At 41.7% G+C, this 27,450-nt stretch overlaps 1 protein-coding gene across 2 annotated transcripts in view; it reads left to right on the forward strand.

The window, feature by feature from the left end:
• The window catches only part of BMPER (BMP binding endothelial regulator), a 221,987-nt gene that overhangs the window by 116,036 nt on the left and 78,501 nt on the right, over window positions 1–27,450 (forward strand). For both annotated transcript variants that reach the window (XM_034761175.1, XM_034761176.1), the window contains 5 exons: window positions 182–281; window positions 12,877–12,986; window positions 13,406–13,546; window positions 16,696–16,800; window positions 22,890–22,935. In XM_034761175.1, the coding sequence (XP_034617066.1) occupies window positions 182–281; window positions 12,877–12,986; window positions 13,406–13,546; window positions 16,696–16,800; window positions 22,890–22,935 (502 nt within the window). The remainder of the gene's footprint in view (window positions 1–181; window positions 282–12,876; window positions 12,987–13,405; window positions 13,547–16,695; window positions 16,801–22,889; window positions 22,936–27,450) is intronic.

A 27,450-nucleotide genomic window follows, 5' to 3' on the forward strand; every position in this document is an offset into this window, starting at 1 on the left:
AAGGAATGTAGGAAGTGCTTTATGGCAGTTACATATAATCTCTGTGACAGGTATGAATAGAAATATATGTGGACAAATATTGCTTCTGCTAAGACTTTTATAAGACCTGTCACCAGTGTGTGTGTGTGCACGTGGTGGTTTTTTTTTTTTTTTTTTCCTAATTGAGCCTATTTTCCCTTAGGGAGGCAGAACACACTGCGTACAAGAAGTCTGCCCCATTCTGTCATGTCCCCAGCATCTCAGTCACATTCCTTCTGGACACTGTTGCCCCAAATGTTTAGGTGAGTGGTTCTTTTCACAGGCATAATGTATGTAATTCAATATATTTCTGCATAGTGGCTTTCATACAAATATTTCACAGCCAATACAAAGCAAAAATTAGTGATGCTTAGTAGTAAAGGCTACAATTTGCTTTTTATACAGGTAGCCTCAATAGACATGGTAGGGTCTTGAAGAAAGATACAAAGGACAAATTTTGGGAGAGGAGTTGGGAAATTTGTTGTGTGTGAGAGAAAAGAACATAGTTGATTCCCACCTTTACCACACATGTTTTGCAAAGCAGGGTGAGATTGGGGGAGGCAGCTCTTTGAAATGTCCATAAATCCTAGAAAGATGCTTCACCTTTTGTTATTTTATTCAAGCCGGTTTCCCCATTTTTGGTTTTGAGGAAATAGCAATCGAAGAAAGTCCGTCAGCTGAAGTGTCATCATTAAAAGCTATTGTCAGAATAGATAGGGACCTATTAATTTGTGTAATTGTTCACTCCCTGAAGGGGCATCATAGTCTGAACTGGGAAGATTTTCAGTTGGATTAAGATAACTCAGTACATGCTTTTGCATCAGATGGTTTCTACTCCCCCAGAACATCAAGCAATATAACATCTTGAGGGAGGAACATCTGCCCTCCAGTTGTTGACACTGGTGGGGGCCCAATTTGGACCAGAAAGAATCAGTCTGGCCACTTGTTTACATGCAAGGTATTAACGTTAAATTAAAGATTACAGGGATTGGAATAGAAATGAGTTACCTTTAGTAAAGTATTGTATGACGTATTTACTTCTAATCTCAGATACTCCCCACCTTAGCTCATCTCTGCTTTTGGTTCCAGAATGGCGTCATGATCTCCAGGTACAGGCTGGGGAGAGGGTGCTGCTTCCTTCTACTGCCAAGAAAGTTTTTTAGGATTGCTTTGCCATCATTCTGCATGGCCAGCACCTTGAAAAGAGGGGAAGTCCAGAAGCCCTTTCCCTTGAGGCTGAGGATAGTTGATGTTACTCTCTCAGCTGGGCTCTGTTACTGGATGTCTGAGAAGTCTCAGAGCACATGTACTCTGGGCTTCCTAGACACCTCTCATGCTCTGGATCACAACTCCAGGGGAAGCCCTAGGGAGATGTCAAATTTAAGAGGAACAGCAGCAGGTTCCTGAAAAGAGACTTCTGGGTCTAAAAGGCATCTGTGATGTAGAGACTCAGGGACTGAGCCAGACTCCTTTTGGGAAAGCAGACTGTTCCAAACCACTCCGATCTTAAAAAGGTTAAGACTTTGGCTTGCTCTTATTTTGCTCTTACTATCTCCACTCGCCCCTTGATTCAATAATCCTCAGTGAATCACTCTAATTCAAGTGCAAAGAATAGCAAAAAGCTATCATGAAGGGAATCTGGATTTTAATTTTGTCTGCCATGTCTGAAAGAGTTGGGGCCATTACAGACTTGATACGACTTCTCTCACCCATTTTGTTGTCTCAGACATATCCCATACTAGAATCTTGAGCCTATTTCCAGGGCTGGCTTAACGAAAGGACACAAAGGGCCATGGCCCATGGGCCTCCAGGCCTGTAGATTGTTTCAGCATCTCATAATATTTAACATATTTTGTCTGCTTGAAACACAGCTTTTTATTTTATTTTATTAGAAGCTTTATAAATACCTGGCTCAGACATAAAACTGCAGCACCAGAGAGTACACTCCCTTAGTTGTCACCTACCACCCCATACTGGAACCCATAAGGGGTATCATCAAACAACAACAACCCATACTCGTTGGGGACCCCATTGTGAAAGAAATATTTCTTTAACTCCCTCTTCTAATCTTCAAACAACTCCCAACTTCTCATCATCAGAATCAAGCTCACCACAGACCAGGACACACCAACTCAAAGTGGCACCATACTCTGCCAGAACAGATGCAAAACCTAAAGACATATCTCCACTACTACAATGATTAACACCCCCTGTGACTCGGGCTGCCTCGAGCAGCCCTCACTGGAAATGCCAAGGTCAGGGCAGGCTGCAAAAGGGAGAGCAGATACTCCCAAGCCTGGTGGGTAAACACTGAAGTTAAGTCTTTCAACCAGTCACAAACTATGCTTCTGATCCCTCACACTGGTTATCAAGAAGCAAAAAAGAAATCATACTGTCTCCTTTATTGCATTCCAGTTCTCTGGCTCCCAATCAGCACCTAGGTCCAGTACATTGTGAGTAGAGTTTTAAAATAACTTCATATACAAAATGTTCTTCTGACCCCAAAGGGCCAGCCACATTACCAGGTCAGTATAGGGTGGATCTTACCCAAAATACCATGCTGCCAGCCAATCCTTTAGTGTCTAAAACTAAAGGTTTATTATAAAGAAAGAACAAGAAGAGAGATGTTAAATAGTAAAGCAGTCACATACATACAAAGATTCAAAGTCCATGAGGTTCCTAGCAGTACTAGTGAGTTTGGTGGCTTGAAAGTCCCTCTGGATCACATTCACAGCTTGGCTGGGTCATTCAATCATTTGTTTAGAGCTTCATTTGTAGAAAAGTTACTCCAGAGGTAAGAAGCAGAAATGAAGACAAAAAGGAGAACATGCAGCTGCCTTTTACAATCTTTTGCCATGCGGCCTGTGCTTCCTTTGTTTCCAACACAAACTGCCCAGCACATGGCTTGGAAGCCTTTTCTGTCCATAGGCATACCTTTGCCTTGCTGCGTCATAAGGTGTATCCTCTGCCTTCTCTCAATGAGTCAATTGTATAGCTGATGGTCCCTAATGGGCCATCAAGCAGGCTAGGCGGAGCTGATGCCAAACTGTCTGGGGGTGTAACCCAGAAGCATAGCCCAAGTTTAAATACAGACATACATACATATCAAAAACTCATAATACAAAAGGTGATTCAAACATAAACAAGATTATTATATCTGGCAAATCATAACATTTTTACAGCTCTCTTACATGGCATACCTGGCATATGTCATTGCAATTTTACAATATTGGTATTCATAATATCCTAAAGTGTCCCCCAGATTCCATACAGTGTCACACACACCCTCCCACAACACACCATTTAAGATCCATGGGTCCCACACATGCCCATCACAATGTGTGGTGTCCTCATCCAGGTTACTAAATGCCCCAGTACTATGTGGGTAATACCAGACAATCTCTACGCTCTCGAATGAACTCACACAGGAAAAGACAAAGGCACCACATCACCTGTGGGTGAACACTTTTCACAAAGCAATCATTCTATATGTGACCTATCAGTCTTCATCCTCAAAGAAAACCTGCACAACACCTTCAAAAGATGAGCCTAGGAGCTTAAATTCATAACTTTGCCTAGTCACTAAAAATCATGGACTGAAGAGAGACACTGGATGTGTGGCTTATTATAACAATCTATTTCCCACTAACAACCCTCCCCCAGGTGCCTTCCCCCCTTTGCTTCCCCCCTTCTGACTGAAGGGGTGTTAATGAGCCATTCTTTTTAGGTGACAAATCTGAAGAACTGTCCCAGATTGAGGTGTCAGTAGAGGAAGTTTTGGAACAAATTGATAAATTAAACAATAATAAGTCACCAGGACCAGGTGGTATTGACCCAAGTGTTCTGAAGGAACTCAAATAATGAAATTGCAGAACTATTAACTGTGGCATGTAACCTATCACTTAAATTAGCTTCTGTACCAGATGACTAGAAGATAACTAATGTGATGCCAATTTTTAAAAAAGGCTCCAGAGTTGATCCTGGCAATTACAGGCTGGTAAGCCTAACTTCAGTACCAGACAAATTGGTTGAAACTATAGTAAAGAACTGAAATATCAGACACATAGATGAACACAAATTATTGGGGCAGAGTCAACGTAACTTTTGTAAAGGGATATCATGCCTCATCAATCTAGTACAGTGGTTCCCAAACTTGTTCCGCCGCTTGTGCAGGGAAAGCCCTTGGCGGGCTGGGCTGGTTTATTTATCTGCCACGTCCACAGGTTCGGCCGATCGCGGCTCCCAGTGGCCACGGTTCGCTGCTCCAGGGCAATGGGAGCTGCTGGAAGCGGCGGCCAGTACGTCCCTCAGCCTGCGCTACTTCCAGCAGCTCCCATTGGCGTGGAGCAGCGAACCGCGGCCACTGGGAGGTGCGATCGGCCAAACCTGTGGACGCGGCAGGTAAACAAACCGGCCCGGCCCGCCAGGGCTTTCCCTGCACAAGCGGCGGAACAAGTTTGGGAACCACTGATTTAGTAGAATTCTTTGAGCGGGTCAATAAACATGTGGACAAGGGTGATTCAGGAGATATAGTGTACTTGGACTTTCAGAAAGCCTTTGACAAGGTCCCTCACCAAAGGCTCTAAAGCAAACTAAGCAATCATGGGATAAGAGGGAAGGTCTTCTCATGGATCAATAACTGGTTAAAAGACAGGAAATAAAGGGTAGGAATAAATGGTCAGTTTTCAGAATGGAGAGAGGAAATAGCAGGGTTTCCCAAGGATCTGTACTGAGACCAGTGCTGTTCAACATATTCATAAATGTTCTAGAAAAAGGGGTAAACAGTGAGGTGACAAAGTTTGCAAATATTTACAAAGGGATCTCAGAAAACTGGGTGACTGGGCAACAAAATAGCAGATTAAATTCAATGTTGATAAATGCAAAGTGATGCACATTGGAAAACATTATCCCAACTCTACATACAAAATGATGTATGTTTGCCACTCAAGAAAGAGATCTTGGAGTCATCATGGATAGTTCTCTGAAACCAATGTTCCCTCTAATTTTTTCCATCCATGTGCAGAATGAATTTTGTTATGTGCAGCACCAATATCGTGTGCCACCAGTAGAAACAAAAAACCTAGATATAAATTTTTAAAAAGTTACCATAGGTATGGAAGAAGAAGAAATAATATTAAAACAAGGGATAATTAACAAAGTGCACTACTTAAGGTGTTTGTTTAATATGAAATCAAATAAAAAGAAAATTAACACTGCAAAATTTTCAGTAGTCCTCTCTCCCCACCCCAGTCCCGGGGTTGGGGGAGAGACATCTCCCCCACTGCAGCCCCGGAGCTGGGGGAGAAGCGTCTCTCCCTGCCACAGCTCCGGGGCTGGCGGAGAGGCGTCTCTCCCTGCCATAGTCCTGCATGCCTCAAACTCCTCCATCACTGCCCCACACCTCACCCAACAGCCCCCACCCAACCCTATTCCCCATCTCACCCTACATATCCTCCAGGCCTATCTGTGGCTATACAGCTGTGTGTGCGCCTGTACCAGGGCCGGCTCTAGCTTTTTTGCTGCCCTGAGGCCCCCTGCCGAGCGCCGCGCCGCCCCACCCCAGCCGAGCGCCGCCGGAACCCCCCCCAAAGCGCCGCTCTCCCGCGCCGCTCCCCCGCTGAGCGCCGCGCGCCAGACCCCCCCCCGGCCAAGTGACCCCCCCAAGTGCCGAGCCCCGCGACGCCCCCCCCCGCCGCCGAGCGCCGCGCTGCCGGAGCTCGCCCCCGCCCCCTGCCAAGCGCCACCGGAACCCCCCTCCAGCGCCGCGCCCGCGCCACACCCCCACCGAGTGCTGCGCGCTGGACCCCCCCACCACCCGAGCGCCAAGCCCCGCGCTGCGCCGCCGGAGCCCGCCCCGCCGGAACCCCCTTCCCGCGCCGCGCCCGTGCCACCCCATCACTGAGCCCCGCGCAACCAGAGCCCGCCCCCCCAGCGCCGCCGGAGCACCCGCCCCACGGAATGCCACGCCGCGCTCCCCCCGCCGCCCCTTACCAGGTGCCACCCCAAGCATGTGCTTGGGTGCCTGGAGCTGGCCCTGGCCTGTACTAATAAGGTGTGTGGGCCTTGATGGACTCTTTTGTGGCCACACAGGTGCACAGCTTAGAGGGAACACAACTGAAAGCATTCGCTCAATGTGCAGCAGCAGTCAAAACAGCTAACAGAATGTTAGGAATCAATAGGAAAGGGATAGATAATAAGACAGAAATTATCATTATGCCACTGTATAAATTCATGGTATACCCACACCTTGAATACTATGTTCAGTTCTGGTCACCCCATCTCAAAAAAGATGTATTAGAATTGGAAAAAGTACAGAGAAGGGTGACAAAAATTATTAAGGGTATGGAACAGCTTCATTATGAGGAGAGATTAAAAAGACTAGGATTGTTCAGCTTGGAAAAGAGGTCACCGATGGGGGGGGTATGATAGAGGTCTATGAAATCATGAAAGGTATGGAGAAAGTGAGTAAGGAAGTATTAATTACCCCTACACATAACACGAGAACGAGGGGTCACCCAATAAAATTAATAGGCAGAACGTTTAAAATAAACCAAAAGGAGTACTTCTTTACACAGTGCACAGTCAACCTGTGGAACTTGTTGCCAAGGGATGTTGTGAAGGCCAAAACTATAACTGGATTTAAAAAAGAATTAGATAAATTCATGGAGGATAGGTCCATCAATGGCTATTAGCTAAGGTGGTCAGGGATGCAATGCAATGCTCTGGGAATCTCTAAATCTTTCATTGCCAGAAACTGGAACTGGATGACTGGGGATGGATCACTCGATCAATTGCCCTATTCTGTTAATTCCCCCTGAAGAATCTGGCATTGGCCACTGTCAGAAGACGGGAAACTGGGCTAGATGCACTATTGGTCTGACCCAATATGGCCGTTCTTATGTTAATGGGCCACTTCACTTTGAATAGTCCCTTGAAATATGTGTTAACTACTTATGCTAAACAATCTGTTCCACCTTGAATTTAGCTGTGTCACCCAGAGTACATTTCCCAGACCTGAAGAACAGCTCTATGTAAACTCAAAAGCTTGTCTCTCTCACCAACAGAAGCTAGTCCCATAAAAGATATTTCCTCACCAAACTTCTCCCTCTAATACCTTGGGACTAACAGGGCTAAAACACTGCATTCTTTGACAAGAGCATTCTTTTAACATTTGTGAAAATCTCATGTTAATTAAACAGATATTCTGTTATCTGTTTATCTTTCTATTTAATCTTATCTTTGGACAAACTGTAAGCCTCTTCGTTTAAGTGGTTTTACTCCTTTACCAGATATTAACTAAAAAGAAATTAATTGCAATTTGGAATATAGTGATGAGTTATTAGAGTCCCAAATGCCAAAATATGGGTTTCTCACCAGTCTGAGAACTAAATTAATGGCATAATAATAAGTTAGTGCCATGCTGCACTTATTTGCAGTAATCATTTTATTCCTTGGAAATGACAGACAGATATCTATCTGACAGATAAATAAACTCTCAGAAGGTTGCAAGATCAGAGTGTGGCTCTCACCAAAGAAAAAGTAGGTGAAAGCATGTTGTTGCTTTAAGTTTGCTTTGCTCAAATGGGAAGATGAGGTTAGTGATTTTATTTGAGTCTTAAGTGGATTTTTTTCAGAGTAGCAGCCGTGTTAGTCTGTATCTGCATAAAGAACAGGAGTACTTGTGGCACCATAGAAACTAACAAATTTATTAGAGCATAAGCTTTCGTGGGCTACAGCCCACTTCTTCGGATGCATATAGAGTGAAACCTATATTGAGGAGATATATATACACACATACAGAGAGCATGAACAGGTGGGAGTTGTATTACCAACTCTGAGAGGCCAATTAAGTAAGAGGGAAAAAAAACTTTTGAAGTGATAATCAAGATAGCTCAGTACAGACAGTTTGTACTGAGCTATCTTGATTCTCACTTCAAAAGTTTTTTTTCTCTTACTTAATTCATGCTCTCTGTATGTGTGTGTATATATCTCTCCTCAATATATGTTTCACTCTATATGCATCCGAAGAAGTGGGCTGTAGCCTACGAAAGCTTATGCTCTAATAAATTTGTTAGTCTCTAAGGTGCCACAAGTACTCCTGTTCTTTTTAAGTGGATTTTTGTTCATGTCAGAGACCCAATATATTGTCCATCTGTTCAAAAGAATTCAATAAAACAGAATATGAAGAACAGAAGAGAGATAGGTGGAGTAGCAAGACTGGGGTTTTGCATTGCTTGCAGAATTGCAAGGTGTTGGAAGACTGAGGGCTGGTCTACACTGGGGGGGGGGGGAGTCGATCTAAGATACGCTACTTCAGCTACGTGAATAGCGTAGCTGAAGTCGACGTTCTTAGATCGATTTACCTCAGGTCCTCATGGCGCAGGATTGATGGCCGCAGCTCCCCCGTTGACTCCGCTACCGCCTCTCGCTCTGGTGGAGTTCCGGAGTCGACAGGGAGCACGTTCAGGGATTGATTTATCGTGTCTAGACAAGACGCGATAAATCGATCCCCAATAGATCGATTACTACCTGCCAATCCGGCAGGTAGTGAAGACATACCCTCAGTTGTTGCAGTGCTTTGGGAGGGAATTGATGCTTCTCTAAACTTTACTCTGACCTATGCTGTCAGGTCCCTTACTATCGTGTGAACAAAACATTTCCATAATATTAGCTTTCCTCCACTCCTTCCAAAGCCATGTAATTTGCTTCATGGAATGTATATTCTCCACACTGATTTCCTTTCCTTTATTTATTTTTTGATGGTTCCATTCTGATTAATATAGGTAACTTTAACATTATGTAAATTCCTATAATTTCTGTAGACATGTTTGAGCATAATACATAAAGCTACACTAAAGGAGTGTATCAAACATCTTTACAGAGTCTAATCATTTAACGGCTGTCCGGCACATAGCACTTTTGCGCCAGTGTAACTAAATTGAAAACTCCTAATGTTAAACCAGTTTGATTCATGCTTTAACCAATTTAGTTTAATTCCATAATATACTGAATGAAGAAACATAAATGTAGTTTAGACTAGTTTAACTGCATCTATGTTGGGGTTTGGACTGGTTGATTTTAAATTGATTTAGTTACATAGGTGCACTTGTATGATAGTGGGGCGGAGGAAGGTTTTCCAATAGAAACTTGTCCTAAATCATATTAAAATCCCCTTCCTTATGGGAAAATTAGTTCTTTGAGTAATGATCCCTATTGTATTACACTGAGGGTTTACACATATGCACCATGCATCCAGAGCCAGAGATTTTGAAAATAGTAGTATCAGTTGCTTCATGAATCTGCCTGGGCTCTCCTCATGATTTCATCCAAGGTGATAAAGGTCGGGACAGACCAACCTCGTCTCCAGTTCCTTCTCATCGCCACATGGTCCGGGTCAGAACTATTGTGTTTTCTTGTATGTGATGCACTTTAAAAATACACAATTGTACATAGTTTTAGAGTGGTTTACTGTTTTATTGTTTTTATAGTAGTTTTTAGTAGTTTGATAGTTTTAGGAGTAGAATTGAGGTTCTTCTGGGATAGTTTAGTTCTGTGTGAATACCCCCTGCTTTCCCACCCTTATATCCATGTGCAGGTATTGAACCCTGCTAAAAATCTCAGGCTTTAAAATCTGTGCCTCCTTCCCATGTTCCTTCTCCATCAGCGACGCACATCAACGCTGCCTCTACTGCTTAGGAGAAGCCCACATTTCATCCACGTGCAGTATCTGCCAGACTTTCCCCAGCCGTACCTGAGAAGGTTGGGCTCTCCACCTCTGGAGGCACCTCATGGAAATTGCCATGAGACCTGATTTGGACCCTGGTCAGGCAGCCCCCTTCCTCCCCACCGTATATCTGTCTGAGGCCGCCAGGAGTGCGCCTCCAGCTACTGAATTTGAGGCCAACACCAGCAGTGCCACCACTATGGACCTTATGCTGGGGCCTACTTGGGAGATAAGGAAGCATGCACATAAGCATGCCAGTTAGTCTTCCTCTAAGCTTAAGAAGAGAGAGACTCCATCCACAAGTTCCAGTAATGGGGATGGAGTGTGCCCTAAAGTGCACAAACACGTAAAGGAGCTACACAAATTGATGGATCCACTGGTACCAGGTGTGGATCCGCAAATGCAGTCAACATCAGCATCCATCAGAGCTAGAGAGCCGTCTTCTCCCCAGAAGACCAGTGCTCCTGTACTGATTCTGGGGACTGAAAGTATCCTTGACTCCTGGGAGGTCTGGAAAAGCACCAGGGTGCCAGGAAGTGTTTGTCTTGGGAGAGCCAAAGTCTTCACACCTTCTGGGGCTCTCTACTTCCAAGTAGAGTTTATCTCTTGGACAGAACATGCCACATCTGAGGCACTCCTCACCCCTTGCTCCTGGTGTGTACTTGCTTCTGTCAGTACTGCCAATGGAACTGGTCTCCGGGTTGTCTTTGAAGGAATCAGATGAGGGACAGGCAACATCTATCCCTTTCCACCACTACAAGTATCAATGGAAGCCTTCTACATTGTGGCAGTATCCCCCACTCCAGCCACCACAGAGCCACTGGCTTCCTACGCCATGGGGCTCTCAGCAACACCCTCTGGATGTATCATGCTGACCCTACTGGGGATCCTGGCCCCAATATTCATTCTCAGAACCTGTCCATTACATCAGGGAGGCTGCACCTATTTCACTGTGTCGGTTGCTTTTGAGTAGATAATCGGAACTGATAACAGAAGATGAGTCACTCAGTCGGGCTCTGACAGTACCACTGGAACAGGAGAGTTTCTTGTCATCCTCATCAGATCCTGCAGTGGCTTCAGCTTCCCCTCCTTCCCCTGATAACTACCGCCAGTCCCAGGAGTTCCTGTATAGAGTGGCTGGAGAGTTACACATTCCCCTGGAGGAGATCCAGGACACTCAGCATAAGCTTCTGGACCTACTTCACTCACTCATGTTGGGCAGAGTTGATCTACCAATCAACGCCATCCTTGAGTCAGGTAGAATTGTTTGGCATATTCTGGCCAAATGTAGGCTTACTCCCAAAGGGGCAGAAAATTGCTACTATGTGTGATCGGTTTGGTCACAGAGACCCCCTTGGGACTGTCATCTGACGTGCTGAAGTTACCTCTGAGCCCATTTTCCCTGCCAGTTTGGGACTCCAGAACCCTGCCCTGTTGAGCCAGACACGCTAGCCTGCTGCAACACAGACCAGGTCTGGTCCACACCCCCAAAGCTGCAGACTTAACAAAAAACAGTTTAGCAGGTTACCTGCCTTCAGCACCCAGGCACCCAGTTCGCAATGGGATCCAAACCCCAAATAAATCAGTTTTACTGTGTATAAAGCTTATACAGGGTAAACTCATAAATTTTCTGCCCTCTATAACACTGATAGAGAGATATGCACAGCTATTTGCCCCCCCCCCCAGGTATTAATCACTTACTCTGGGTTTACTAATAAGTAAAAGTGATTTTATTAAGTATAAAAAGTAGGATTTGAGTGGTTCCAAGTAATAACAAGACAGAGCAAAGTAAGTCACCAAGCAAAATAAAGCAAAAACATGCAAGTCTAAGCCTAGTACATTAAGAAACTGTTTACAAGTAAAATCTCACAGCTTCTTCTAGTCTTCTCACAGACTAGACTAGAAAGCTTCTTTCACAGACTAGACTCCTTCCTAGTCTGGACCCAATCCTTTCCCCTGGTACAGTCCTTGTTAGTTCCAGCAGACATCTTAGGTGGAAAGCAGGGGTGTTCTCATGACTGGCAGCCCCCTTTGTTCTGTTCCACCCCCTTTTATAGCTTTGGCACAAGGTGGGAATCTTTTGTCTCTCTGGGTCCACACCCCCTCCTTCTAAATGGAAAAGTACCAGGTTTAAGATGGATTCCAGTATCAGGTGACATGATCATATGTCTTGTGAGACCCCAGCCTCCATTCTTCCAGGCTGACCTGCACGTACCGAGGAAGGTTTGCAAGTAAACAGAGCCATTTACAGGTCATTGATTCTGAAGCACCTTTAATGGCTTCCACTTAATATGTTTACATCATTAATAAAAGTTTATATCTTATTCTCCTAACTCCAGACATAGAAAGAATACATACAAACAAATGGGATAAGCACACTCAGTAGATCATAAGCTTTGTAATCATACCTTACAAGAGACCTTTTGCATAAAGCATATTCCAGTTACATCATATTCACACTCATAAGCATATGTCCATAAAACAGTATGTAGTGCAACGTCACAGTATGTACCAGCTAAGGGTCTGAGTTTCTTGCACCCTCTTCTGACTTAGGTACTGCTTGTTAATTACCCTCAGTGGAATACAATACAGACTACCACTCGAAAAAGAAGAGGGGATTACTTACCTGTAACTGGAGGTTCTGTGAGATGTGTGATCCCTATCTGTATTCCATTTCCCACCCTTATTCCCCTCTGCTGTGGTTCCTTTGGATTTGCGGTGGAGAAGGAACTGGAGATGCGGTCGGTCCATTCCTCCTTTATCACCTCAGATGACAAAGGGAGGGATGAGGTGAACCAAGGGCACATGCATGGACCAACGGACACTACTATTTTCAAAATCTCTGGCTCCGGATGCATGGTACGTATGCGTAAACCCTCAGTGGAATGCAGATAAGGACCACACATCTCAAAGAACCTCCAGTTATAGGTAAGTAACCTCTTCATCTTACTCAGATTAATATCTGCCTAATGAATAGGGAACGGTTTAAAAAAACTTTCTAGACACCCAAGTGGAAATATATAGCAAATGAGGCATTGCACGTGAATTTGGTCTGGGAACAGTAAACTGTTATTTTTGTTGACAACATGGCATCCTTTCAACCACATTCTGTGTCTGTTGTTGTTTGTATTCAGGCCAGAGGAAAGTGTTTGACCTCCCATTTGGAAGCTGCCTCTTTCACAGTGATGTTTATGACAATGGATCCTCTTTCGTTTATGACAACTGCACTATGTGTACCTGTAGGGTAAGTCAGTAAGAACATTCCTATGCAGTGTGCTGTGTTTTTTATTGCCTAGGAGAGATGTTTGTAAGATTTGAGTACTACAGGGCCTGACTCTGTACTGCAAAGTACCTTGTATGGTTATTTACATTCAGGCAAAGGGAATGTAAAGGGCTACCAAATCAACATGGTCAGATTTTACATGACTGCAAAAGCGCAAGTTGAGAATTAAGCCCTGATTGCATTATTAAATGAACACACTCTGAAAGATTTCAATAAATCTTTCAATAAAATATTTTATTCTAAGCAGATCTGATCAAAGTAATTATTAGCTACATTGGGTGGAAATGATTACCTCAACACACACAGATGTTACGATTCAGGGTGAACATTGTCCTAATAAATTAGTGTCCCCTTTTCTTTTCTTCTGTCCTTTTGCTCAGAATTCTACAGTGGTATGTAAGAAGAAGTGCTCACCTCCTGGAGAATGCAATAAAAGCAAGGAACACTGCTGCAAGGAGTGTGTCTCATACATCTCTCCTGAGGAACTGAAAGTGTGCAAATTCGGGAATAAGATCTTTCGGGTAATGTTTTGGGGGTGGCTCAATAATTGGTACCATTGTAATGGTTGAAATAGCACTGGATTACTATAGCTTAGTGTTGGGGTTTGCTTTTTAGCAGAATTTTCATTATGCTGATTGCCAACAGACGCACATTTTTAATAGTGAGAATAATTAACCATTGGAACAATTTGCTGAGGGTTGTAATGGAGTCTCCATCACTCATAATTTTTAAATCAAGACTGGATGTTTTTTTCTAAAAGATATGCTCTAGAAATTATTTTGGGAAGATTTATGGCCATGTTGTATAGGAGATCAGACTAGATGATCAAAATGGTCCCTTCTAGCCTTCGATTCTATGAATCTATCAACAGAATAGCTTGGAGGCAAATATTTGCAAAAATTGCCATTTGCTGTTGATTTTTTATGTTTGTATAAGTTCTGCTGACAGAAAAAAATTAAAATTAATTTCTCCTATGCAGTAACTCCTCACTTAATGTCCTCCCGCTTAATGTTGTTTCAAAGTTACGTCACTGCTCAATTAAGGAAAATGCTTGTTTAAAGTTGTGCAACGGTCCCTTATAATGTTGTTTGGCTGCCTATTCTGTCCATTGCTTGTAAGATTCTGTGGAAGGAGCAGCAACTTTACAAGGGAGCATTGCACAAGTTCCTTTTCTCCGCCTCCTCCCCCGCCCTCCCAGCGCTTCCCCCACCACCAAACAGCTGTTTGACGGTGCTTAGGACTTTCTGGGAGGGAGGGGCAGGAGTGGGGATGTGGCTGCTCCGGAGAGGAGGTGGAGTGGGGGTGGGAAGAGCTGGGCCTGGAGTGGAGCAGGGACAGGAAGAGGTGGGCCTGGAGCATCTCCCGGCAAAGTCGGCACCTGTTTTTCTCCGAGGAACCTGCCACTGCTGCTGTGAAGGTGCTTCCTAGCATCCTTGCCTGCAGCGGGCTGTGCCTGTGTGGGGTAAGCCAGGGGCACTTCCCAACCACATCACAGTACAGTACAGTACTGTACAGTATATAATGCCTTTTGTCTGCCCCCAAAAAATTTCCTTGGAACCTAACCTCCCGCATTTACATTAAATCTTGTGGGAAAATTGGATTCGTTTAACATCATTTCACTTAAAGTTGCATTTTTCAGGAACATAACTACAACGTTAAGTGAGGAGTTACTGTACTTGGCATGCTGTTTCCCTCTCCCCACACAGAGAATCAGGTTGCTGCTTCATGCCGAATAATGCATTTTTAATCAGAGGGTTGTGCTTCCCTTTCCCAAACAAATTCTGATAGTCATAGAAAAGGTATTTTTCAGTGGTCTTTATCAGCTGAAAGGGAGCCTCCTCCAGGTTGAGCCAGTAGGAATTGTGCTAAGCTTGTCTCAGCTGGAAGTTCTGAATACATTACAGTTCACAGCTATGTTACAAACCATGCTTCCTACACCCCACATTGGAACGCCATGTAGCAATGATCTCCTCCTTCTCTCCCACCCAAAATTTGTAGATCTGTAATGATTTATTGCAAAACACTTCTTATATTGTCATGTCCATGTTTGTTTTTTCAAGTGTGTGCAGCTTCTTTCACATTGTGTTGAAACAGACTCTGTCACCTTGTTGGCTATCTGTGAATTAAGAGAATCAGATCAAATGTTAAATCCTTTGAGTACACTGAGTTTACTCATTCCAAATTATTTTCCATTAATTCCATTTTACTTGTATGTAGCTGAAATGTTTATTCTGTAAATTATATGTGAACAAACACCATGCTTAATAGGTGCAAAGAAACTACATTTGATCTGACTAGAACTTAAACAATGGCACTATTGTATTTCAGGTATAAATATCTACTTCTTGAGCAACCCAATGAAATACTCTGCTTCTTGTGATTTATTTTATTTTGCTAACAAGTGTTTACGAAAACACAAAAAAGGGGTGGGTGGGAACTGGATCTGATTTTTACCTTTTTTTATACAAATAACTGTTGGAAATAACTCTGTATAAGTCAATGGAGTTACATAAATATAAAATAGGCGTGAGATCACAATCAGGCAACTGTTGTATCTTCTTTTAGTTGCTCTCATGCTTGGAGATCATTTCTTTTGCCATGATGTCTGTCAACTTATGCTGCACCAAAATGGTAGACAATTCTGCATAATCTCAGAATAAAAGACAAGGCAGGACAGCCCTTAAAAATCATGCTGCGCCTAAAAAAATCAGGCTGTTTTGCTACTTAAAGTTTGAGGGTGCTTTCACTCTGATCCCAACACTGAGGAACTCTAGTGTAGGTGGATCCATAATCATTTTCTGTCCTCTTGGACTGCCTTTACTTTCTGTCTGTCTGCCTGCCCCTCACCCTTCCTCCTCAAGCATCCTGTAAACAGAAAGCTTGCACATTCGGGCTCTACACAGGCCTGTATGTGGGTGAGGTGGAATGCTTTAGAAACTGCACTTGGCAAATGCAAAGGCATGTAGAAATGAGCCAGGACAGTTCCCCATACTTTTCCGAGTATGTTAAAACCATATGAAGAGCATTCTGCTGCCCACTTAATACTTTTTTAGAAAGACAGACTGTCTTCTGGAAGAATACCGTTCCTGCTATACATTTGGGTAGTTTAGTATTATATCTGTTCTAAACATTTTCAGATGTTTAGCAGAGCAAGAGTCTGCTAAAGCACTGTAAGTAATCTAAATTAGAATTCATTATTTGTCCATTCCTGTGGACCCAGAATGATGCCACATCTGGTAATAAATCCACTGTATTCTGACATCTTAATGAAATGCTTTCACATCCAATAATTTAAACATGTCAGTTATCCAAAGGTAATGAATCAGATTTTTCTAATTATGTCAGCTTAAATGAAAATTCACAATAGGTGTGATCACATCCTGCTGGTGCGAGAAACAATGCAACTAATCAGGTCATTCAAGGTAAAAGAAAACATGGACTTGGAAGAATGATTTTCTAACCTGAAGGATCAAAGGGAAGAAATCCCTGCTCACCTTCATTTTTAACCGGACTGGGTGTGGAAGAGCACCTCAGAAGAATTTAGACTAAACAATGATGTAACTCCAAAAGGGAAAGCAGTGCTTTTCTGTGCAATGAAAAGGATACATTGTTGGAATAGCTTCCTTCCGCCACCCCAGCTGATAGCTATATCATGTTCTCCCTCCTGCAGGATGGAGAGATGTGGTCCTCTGTTAACTGCACCATCTGTGCTTGTGTGAAAGGCAAGACAGAGTGTCGCAAGAAGCAGTGCATTCCAGTCAACAGCTGCCCTCATGTGAGTTTTTAATGGAATAAGTTCTCTCCCCCGACCCTCATTTATCTTTGTCAGTGTTTCTCAGTTGAACTGGTGTACACGAAGCCTGGGGAAGATGGAACCGTCAAAAATTCTAGGGTCTATAGTTGACTAGAATTCTCAATTGTTGTGTGCAGTGTTGTAAACTGTGTTGGTCCCAGGATATTAGAGTCAAGGTGGATGATGTAATATCTTTTATTAGACCAACTTCTGAAATGTTCTATGTAAGCTTGAAAGCTTGTCTCTTTCACCAACAGGAGTTGGTCCAATAAAAGATATTACTTCACCCACCTTGCCTCTAGAATTCTCAAAGCACTGCAACATCTCCTTTCAGGTTTGCCTAGCTCTGTCCTCAGGCCTCTTTCTTTGCTCTGAAGGCTCCCATGCTTTTGCTCCCCCTTTTATATCTGAACCAAAGCTGCTCTCTCTGCTCCCAGGCTTATTTCTCTCTCTCACATATTCAGTAGCTTTATTGGTCTAACATTTTGTGTTTTGGATACCTGTAATTTGCAAATTATTTAGTTTAAATAGTGCAAGCTTTCAGGAGAAGCAGATCTAAAATGACATCTTATGCAGAGAGTCATTTTAAAACAACCTGCTGAAGAGACCTCCAAGTTATTAGCATTACTCCTTCTCAATGTTTCCTTCACTGTCATGGAAGCCAAATGGAGAAAATATTAGTCACAAATACCCGTGACAAACTCCCATGAATAGAAATGTTTTGGTGACTTTTTGACAGCCCAGGGCAGTGGTAGAGGTGTTATAAAATAAAGTGTTTGTCTTTGGTTCTCCAAATGCTATAGAGGCAGGGTCACTGCACCAGTGAATCTTTGGAACTCTGTGCAGTAGAGGCAATCTCCTCCTGCACCTTTTTGGTGATTCAAAGGAGTTCAGTCCTTCAGCCATGGGCCTCCCTAAACTTCACAAGAGAGGAACTGTGCTACTCTATACCTTAGAAAGTGTGCATTAATGCAACTCTTCTGGGAGTATTAGCAGGTCATGGGATTCCCTCATGCAATTCTTAAGGAGTGCATAGGAAATGAGAACCTGGGACCATAGAAAACTTTTTATCTAGCACATCAAGTTTTCTATGAGAATTCTTAGGAGCGTGGCACCATAGAAAAAATTGGATGCCCCTCTATAGTGTCCTACATTTACCCAATTTAAGCTTTTAGGGCTCCTCAGAGCTCAGATTGCTAAAGTTATTTAATATGACCCGGGTGCAAAATACATTACATTATATTTCATTTAAATAAACTTATGAATGGAAAAGACAGGAAATGATCCGTTAAGGTAATAAATAAATGTACTGTTGCCCTTGTTGCTCATACAATCAACTGAGGAAAACAATGCCACATGAAAATTCACCTTATACATTCCAATAGTAGCTTTAACTCTCCGACCCATAAGGCACACTTACATGCTCTTTCAACATTGTCATATTACAGTCCTAGCATGTGAGGTGTGAGTCCTAGACTCATAAGTGAAGTCAAGGGAAAAAGAGCAAAAAGAGTTAGAAGTCCTCCATTAAAAATATAGAAAGTATAGGATTTTAAATGTTGAGAAGCATAGGAAGCATGTACATTTAACTTACAAAATGCCATTAGCAGCTTCATAAGAAATAAACATCCCTTTATAAATCCCCTGTTAGAATAGAAAGGCTTTTACCTGAAATCATTAACTAAATTATACCAGCCCTGGGTTCTAGGTGGGGCTGGAATCCAAATCCAAATTAAGCTTCTGAAGCTGGGATGGGTTCTCAGGAATGGAGTAAACTCCCAAATCTAGAATAAACTTCTGAACTAAGCTAAATTCCCAGGCTGCTGCAGGCTTCCAAACAATACTAAACTTCCAAGTGGTAGTGAGCTTCTGAACTACGACACACTCCTAGACTAAAACAAGTTCCTGAGCTAAACTAAACCCCCAAACAAGAGCCCAGCTCCTCCTCAGGGCTAAAAGAAACAGCTGTGCCATCTCTCCACTCCCTAATAGATTCTAACCCAGCCATCCTGTCCCAGGATTCAAAATGGAGTCTCACAGTGTGCAGCAAACACTGTTGCCTTTCCTTTTCCAGCTCCAAAACCCCCCAACCAACAAATCAACCAAAAAACCCCCAGCCCTTTGCCAAAACATCATCCTAATATAAAAACACATTATTTTTGTTTTTTTCAAGATAAAGGCTATTAGAAGGAAGAAAGGAGAAAGCAACTCTATATGTTGGGTTCTAATTTTCTCTCTCTCCTTAAGGAATTTTAAAGCAAATAACATATGTTACTCATTTGATCCTTTTCACAAACATACCTATACTTTGCATAATACAAGATATAGATTTGGTAGTGATGTATATGCTGCAAGTTTGTAAGCATATTATGAAATAGGCTGAAGAAAAATTGTACAAGAGCATAGATGTATTATCATACAAGATAATACTGTATTGTTTAGAAAAAATATGGGTAGGATCTTGATTTCCTTACTAGTTTTAAATAGCATTCCAGACCATTAGACCCACTCTTGTGGGACTATTTGTGGAGTAAGGCAGTAAGAGTGGCCTCATGTGATTGTGCCATTAAATTCTGTGTCATAATGCACACATACAAGGGTGAAAGAGTTAAGGATATGCAGGCAAGCTTAAATATTTATACCTTGACTTATAAAAGCTTAACTCTTCAGCTTTAGCATTCTGTTCATGAAGTTTTCCTGATGGAATATTGATTCATTCATCAACCTAATTCTAAATTAATTAGGATTTTTATATCTGACTAGGAACAGGCTTCACACTGGTAAAGCTGTAGATGTTTTTTATACCCAGTAACCACTTGTATTACTGTCTGGACTGGTGGCAGGTTGCCACATTTTGTGAGACTGTTTCTGACATTTCTTTCATTTTCCCCAAGGTTACACACATTTTTTTTCTTACTTTTTTTTTTTAGTATAGAATCTTTTACTATTTCTGATAATTTCAGGAAGTGCCTTTCTGAGTTTCTTTCATTTGCACACTGAGGCAATATATGTGTCTTTATTTTAATGCCCTCCAGCCACACTGCTTTCAGGTCAGCCCTGTTTCCACTGAGCCTTGGTTCATGGTTTCTGCTTCCACTTTCTGATCACTGATTCTACAGGTGCACTTCCTCTGTTACCTTGGGCTTCATTCTGCAATGTGCTGAGCACGCTGGCCTCGATCCAGCAAAGCATTTAAGCATGTGGGTAGTCTGGCTGAAGCCAACAGGCATGCACATATATTTAAAGTTGAACGTGTACTTAAGTGCTTTACTGAAATGGAGTAAACTCATCTTCAGGATTGAGTCCCTGTAGAGATTCTCTAGCCCTCTTCTTTTCTAAGGCGAGGTCTCCACTACAAACTTATATCAGTATAATTACGTTGTTCAGAGTGTGAAAAATCCACACACCTGAGCGATGCAGTTATACCAACCTAATCCCTGGTGTGGACAGTGTATGTCAACGGTGTATGTAGACGGTGTATGTTAACGGGAGCTTCTTCCATCAACATTGGTATCGCCTCTTGGGGAGGTGGATTAACTACACTGATGGGAGAAACTCTCCTGTTGGTGTAGTAGCGTCTTCACTAAAGCATTATGGGGTGCAGCTGCACTGCTGTACATGAAGCTAAGCCCATATTCTCCTCACTTACCCCTTTCTCCTCTCCACATTCTTTACTCTTCCAAGTCCTTTGCTTTCTTTATACCATCTCCATTCTCTCTCTCTCTCTCACTTTCATTTTCTACCTTGCTGCTGTCCTCTGCACACCACCAGTACCTACCACACTTCTAATTAGTAATACCATCCTGGGCTAAAGCTGAGTTGCTGTAGAAATGTTTCTTCCAATGCTACTATGAAAGTGCATGGTGATTTTGAAGCATAAAATTATCTTTGAGCACCATTTCTATGAAATGCTTAATTGAGCTACGTTCATTGCACATGAAGCCTTTCAGAGGATTTGATTCTGTGGATAAATTTTGAACCCGTGAACTTCATGTGAGTTTAAAATTTATTCAGAACACGTTCTCTCATCCCAAGCACAGACAGTGTTTAATTTTATACACATCTGTTATTATTACAAACAAAAAGTTGCTGTTTTTACTGCTGTGCCAAATGAGGCACAAAAAAACAACAGCTGTTGCTATTGCACAACCAACCAACGCTCCCCCCCCCAACCCTAATTATTCTTGCCTTTAAAAAAATCCCTTCTCAAACATAGACTTGAAAACTCATGAAAAAGAAGAAAAATCCTAGAAAATAAAGAGACTTGAATGCAGTCTGCTTATAAATATTCATGGGTAAAAATGGGATCACATCACTTATCCCACTCCTAAGGGAACCCTCAGTGCTAACGAACTCTTGCAGCACATGTTAGCAATAATGGGCTTCCTTATTCTACAAGACAAAAACAGGATCCCATGCCAACATAGTGGCTCAAGTAACCAGCCTCAGCAGGCTGCCTTGCATATTCCAATTTCACTTGAATTCCTGCCATTTCCAGCTTGGCTTATGATTTCAACTCTTTTATTGAAACAGAGAGGTAAGAATATTCAGTATAATGTATGGGCATTAAGCTGCATGTCTCCCATTAATGCTAATAAGGGTTGCCCAACTAAATCTCTCTGTATATTATTTTGGGGGTTTGTATGGCGCTTAGTTAAAGGTGTTTAAAAGTGTTTTATTATAACAGATGCTTGAGAGACTCGGAATCACAGTCTGGTCCCTGGTTCTCCCATTGCTCTGGGAGAGAGGTAACCGACATGAGCTCTGTACCTGCTGCTGATTACTTCTCCATTCTCGCCAGTTCTGCTCTGGCTGGTGCACTGAGAGGGGTAGAGCCAAAGCTCTGCCCAATTGTAAGAGAACCAGAGTAGTAGCCCTACAGAGGCTGCTCTCCCCTCCATAAGCTGCCACAAGTGATGTGGAGAGCCAATGCAGGGAAGTAAGGAAGTTCCATATGCTCTTGCTTCCTTGCATGGGTATGCTGGGTGACTTACAAAGCACTTTCAGTTATAATCACCCCAGGTTTCAATAAGGGTTTGTCTATGCAAACGAGTAGTTCGTGGCAAGCTGGGCTGTGAATCTACCCTGCAGTAGCCTGATGCAGACTAACTTTTTGTGTTGGACAAATCCTCAAAAACATCCACCTTTCAGGTTGAGATGTTCCATGTTTATTCTCAACTTGAAGGTCAGTTTCAGCAAATTTGAACTAAGTCAATTAGGCCACTTTTTAATTCAGTGAAGATTTTGAAAGAACACATGCACACACACAAACAAAAGCACATATTTCCTAATTCTAGCAACCTCTATTTGACACACACACACACACACACACACACACACACACACACACACACACACACACACACACANCACACACACACACACACACACACACACACACACACACACACACACACCCCCTGGCCTGGGTAAAGTGGATTGAGCCTTTGCTCAATATTACTAATATTGGACCAAAGTCTTTGCTGATGTAAATAGTACACTTATGGGGTTTCACCCATTGGCTCCAGCAGAGAATTTGGTCCACTATTTCTAGTTTAGTAATATGATTTTGTAAGGGATATCACTGTATTTATCCATGGAAGAGAATTTGAATAAACTTGATTTGTACCAATGAGATCTCTTACTAGTATTTGTAGTTGGATGAATGACTCTCTTTAGTAGGGATTTCCCATAAGCAACTAAAGGGATGCAAGCAATCTGCATCAGAAATTAATTGTATGTATTTTATGGGAAAAAGGTTGGAGTCTTAGTTATATAAAACAACTAGTGTACTTTAGATAGCCATGAATACATGAGTACAAATTCCCCCCGCTCTCTCTAAGAGAAAAGTAGCAACAGAGAGCCCTTTTAGTATTTTATTTCTTAGGGGACTGCCAGGAAGCTTTTTGAATGTTCTGTCTGTTTTTAACACCTGATATTTGAAGCTGTAACCAGGGCATTGAGTTCAAACACAACTTGAACTATTTTCAAAGGTTTATCCAGCCTTACAACATAACAGTCATTGCTCCAAAAACTCTTTCAGTAAACCAGTCTATCTTTTTCCCAATTAGGGCAAGATCCTGAACAGAAAAGGATGCTGTCCTATTTGCACTGAAAGTGAGTAAGTTCCTTCTTCACATTTTAAAAATTTTCTTTTATTCTATTAGGAAAAAGTTATAGTCAAAACGTGTTCGCATTTCATCTCCCTCTTTTTTGATGGAGGCATAAACAGGCGCTTTTAGCAGGGGACAGAGTTAGTATAATATCTCCCATAAATTAAAAATAAAATATCTGTCAAAGAGAATTTTTAATCTTCCAAATACCACTTTTTGTGTGTGTCAAATTAGAGGAAACATTTCTCACTATGCAGTATAAATTATAGTTTGCCTGTGAAATTTGCAAATGTTATTTGATTCATTCTGGCTACAGTCATCCAAGTTAAGGTAGTGATCTGAAGAAAGACGAAGCATAATCAGATTTCATGCTCCAGGTCCTTAGTGCTGATTTGTGGGAGTCAGAAAAGGTTTGCAAAGGTCAAACAGGAAGTCTGTGGCAGAGATAGGGAATACAATGGAACACAGGCCTCTTGATATAATTCTGTGCCTTAGCCATAGCATCATCCTTTCCCTCCCATAGCCCTATTATCAAAGTATTTAAACATTTGCTTAAGTTCATCCCTATTCAGCAAAGCACTTAAGCCCATGCTTAATTTAAAGGTTGGCACATGCTTAAGTGCTTTACTGAATAGGGATACACTGCTGAATCAGGATCTTAATACTTTATAACAGAGCAGTCCGAAAACTAAAAATAATTCCTATGGAAAATGTCTGTTTTTTGTCTAATTTTTTTTACTTTTTGAAATTTGCCAATCAGCTGTAATTTATAATCATTTATGTTGGCTGCTATCAAATTATACAGAAGATGTACATTAAGTCATTACTTCTTCCATTATGCATCTCAAATAAACTGAAGCACTCTTAACATATTGCTATTAGACATGTTTAGAGCAATTGTATAAACACCATTCAGCCCTAGTAAAGGAAGTTATGGTTGAATTGGTGTCGTGAAAATATCCTGTATTAATAAATTAATCCAACACATCTCTTACCGTAAGTCCAGTTCTCAGTACTCCAAGCCTAGAATGAGTGACATTGATCATAGAAATATGTGACATAGACTCAGAATGAGAGACAGAAAAGAGGAGCAGATGGAAGGATCTTGAAATGAAGCAGAATTTGTTTTAACAGATATACATTTTCTGTGTACTCAGTTTCAGAGGCACTGAAACTTTCAGAGACCTAGGTTCAAATATGATCTTTTACAAGTGCCATGAATTTGGTGACTTGAGTCTTGCCTCTAGTGGTCACCTTGTCAATTACAAAATCACAGCATGGGCAGCATTGACGTGATAGGCAGCTTCTTGTAGAAATTCTTAGGCAATAATTTATAGTAGGGCAACATCAGGATCATTTGAGAGGGAGGTAAATTAAAATCTTAAATGGATGATGCACTATGTAATTCACTGCCATTGAAAGCCTTCCTGAGCTGAACTCAAAGTATTTGCAAATGGACAGTGTGCCCTTCTTCTCGAGATGGATAAAGGGAAGAGGATGATGTCATTTTTTCAGAGCTATTTTCATTGAATTACAAAGTGTTCTGCTCTCCAGGTGCCAGGGGAGTTGTTATTTTTGTTTAAAATAAAAATAATTAAATTAAGATTAAAATGACTTTTGAAGGTTACAAAAGACTCCGTAGTGATTTATGTAAGCAATAACCCTCAAGACAAGTGAAACTAAAGGCCAAGTGCCTTCACCACTGAAGAAGGGTGTGATGCTTATATACCTGCTGTTATTGAAGTACCAGCTGTAGCTCATCAAGTGACACCTTACTTAAGAACAGAGTGAGCCAGACCCTGGGCAAGTATACAGACAGGGGAGTGCTAAAGAAACCATGCCCCTCTTGCATTCTGGGCCTGATTCAACTCCTCCAGAAGTCAGTAACTTCAATGGGCTGTAGATCAGGCCTTTTCTGTGCAGCCGCTCGGGATAACGGCAGTCCCTCCTAGCAACTGTAGATTTCTAGCCAAAACAGACAGAAAGGAGTTATGGCCCCATCCCTCCTGCCCACACTGGCTGGCAGAGCTGCCTGGATTCAGAAATGGGAGCATTTTACACTATCCTAAAAGTTGATGCAGTAGGCACGCTCCTCTGGACCGACTAAAGGGACAGTTCTTCTTGGATCTCCCTTTGGGGTGATGTGTCTCAGCACTGGCCCCAATGCTGAGGGGGAAATATTAAGTACAATGTAGCTTTTATAGAATATTTTTTTTTTTAATTAACTTGCGAGTTCCGAACTGGTATACTTATAATGCAAAATGTCAGAGGTCTTGCAACAGCAGCCTGCTTCTGATAAGATAAGCTGTTGCATTACACACATTACACCTATTAATACACTAGACATTTCTGGCCGTCTAGCAGACATGGCTTCCCAAAGCAAAAACAACATAGGAGGTACAAGAACACACTGTGCTCAGGAGAGCTGAGTACTGATGTGCATAGCCAATTTCTACAAACTGGGTCCAAAACAGTCATTGTTAAAAGACAATTTTTTTTTTAAGTTTAAAATGTATTTTGTAAAACAGTTTGTGGCAGAAGGAAAAAGGACCTCATCTCCTAAAGGGATAGTGAGTCCCTTTTGTCTATTGCTGCTGGGATTAACTGTGGTTAGTTTTGGCACATCATTTCCTAAGCTCCATGGCTGGGGTACAGTTATTACTAATTAAACACAGTGGTCAGACCGGTGGAAAATGTCATTTAGTTCAACAGTTTAGTTTATCCTGTTGTAAAAGTGTAATGAAATATGGTCTTTTTGGCCTGCTTTACAAAAAGTGCCACTGACGTCAATTCCATAAATTAGTAAGCCTATGTTATACCAAGGTCATTTTCATATACCCCGCAACCACCACTAAACTACATTCAAATGATATTAATAATCTAGCCTCAACTCAAGACTAAAAGCAAAGAAATTTGGAATTCAGGTTAAATCTCTCATCCTTGCTTAGAAGGACTGACAACACTTGCTAGAGCTGTAGAGGGCATAGGCACTGTGAAAGCTTCCCACCACAGCTCTGTGGATGCGCTTTAATCCTGATCAGTTATCATACCTGCTATCATGACTGAGCCACAACCTCTCTGTACTTCAATTTACGCGTTGTACCTGCCATAATTTAGTGTTGTGTGGTTTCATTAATTAAGATTTTTAAAGGCACTCTGAGATCTTCAAATGAAAAGTGCTATATACGTCTACTAGTATCACTGATTAGTATTCCAGTTATAGGCCTTTTCTGGGCAGAATGTGCCAGTCATGCCAAATCACTCTGTGATTTTGTAATTGACAAGTGATCACTATAGGCAAGAGTGAGGTCAACAAATTCTTGATACTTGTGACATGACACATATTGGAATCCAAGTCTCTGATAGTAACAACTGGTACCTTAATTTACTATAGCTCATTGCTCCCTTTTATAGTAATCACTTTTTAAAAAACTCCTCTCATGGAAGTGTATATCAACAAAATAGACTGCAAGGTTAAATACCTAGAAAAACTGCCTGTGATTTACCCATACAGACTTTTCAGCTGTCATGGTCTACTGCATGAGTACATAATTAGACAAATCTGAATAGCCATTTTATTTATGAATTAGACCATATCTTCTCCCATGGATTTTTTTTTTTTGACAAAACACCTTACAATGTGCATTATATCAAGCTGTACAATGGGGCAATTATGATGAAAGTATTATATGGAGTAGCATTTTTAAATTAAAAAAATATGAAATTCTGTTGTGCATGTGCCGTTAATAATTTGCCCCTTTTAATTTAGGGCTTAGTTTACCATTTGGCCTAATTACATTCAAAGTTTCATTTTGGTTTTAAAAAGCTCAGTCCTTTTAGAGTTATAGATGTACAAATAAATCACCTTAACCGGTAAACTTCTATTTTTCCCCTCTCTCTCTTTACTTAGAAAATGTCCAAACCAGTTTCCTCAGAGCTCACTCCAGTGACTAAATAATAATTTATTTAGGGTATCTGCTCTGCACTGCATGAGCTCTTGCTTTATGAATTGCCAAATTTAAGCCAGTCTGCTGGGAACTGGAACTATCTAGGTCACAGGCAAATTTTTAGATCTTTTAGGTTGGTGGAGACTGAGTATATTGTATGAGATGCACACAAAGGCCAAGATTTTCAACAGCAGAAGCCTAATGGTAGGCTCCTAAGTCCATGTTTAGGCTGCTAAATAAGTGATCTTATTTTTAAAAGTGCCAAACACCCAGCAGATCTCACTGAACTCAGCAGTTTGGAAAATAAGGTCACTTATTTAGGAGTCAAAATGTGGGCTTAGTATGGGATTTTCAAAGGACCCCAAGAGAATTAGGGATGCAACTGGGAGATAATCACCTAACTCTGTTCTGCCCTTTTGAAAATCCCTGACTTTCTGAAAATCTTGGTCAAAGTCTTTAAGAGGTGAGGACAGAATGTGTGTGCATGTAAACACAGGGGAGTGTGCTAGCTCCTTTAGAGGTCCAGTTGTTGGTACATCCACTGAGTGACTTCAATATTGCTGAAGAGGGCT

Source organism: Trachemys scripta, chromosome 2 (assembly GCF_013100865.1).
Source record: "Trachemys scripta elegans isolate TJP31775 chromosome 2, CAS_Tse_1.0, whole genome shotgun sequence".
NCBI lineage: Eukaryota > Metazoa > Chordata > Testudines > Emydidae > Trachemys > Trachemys scripta.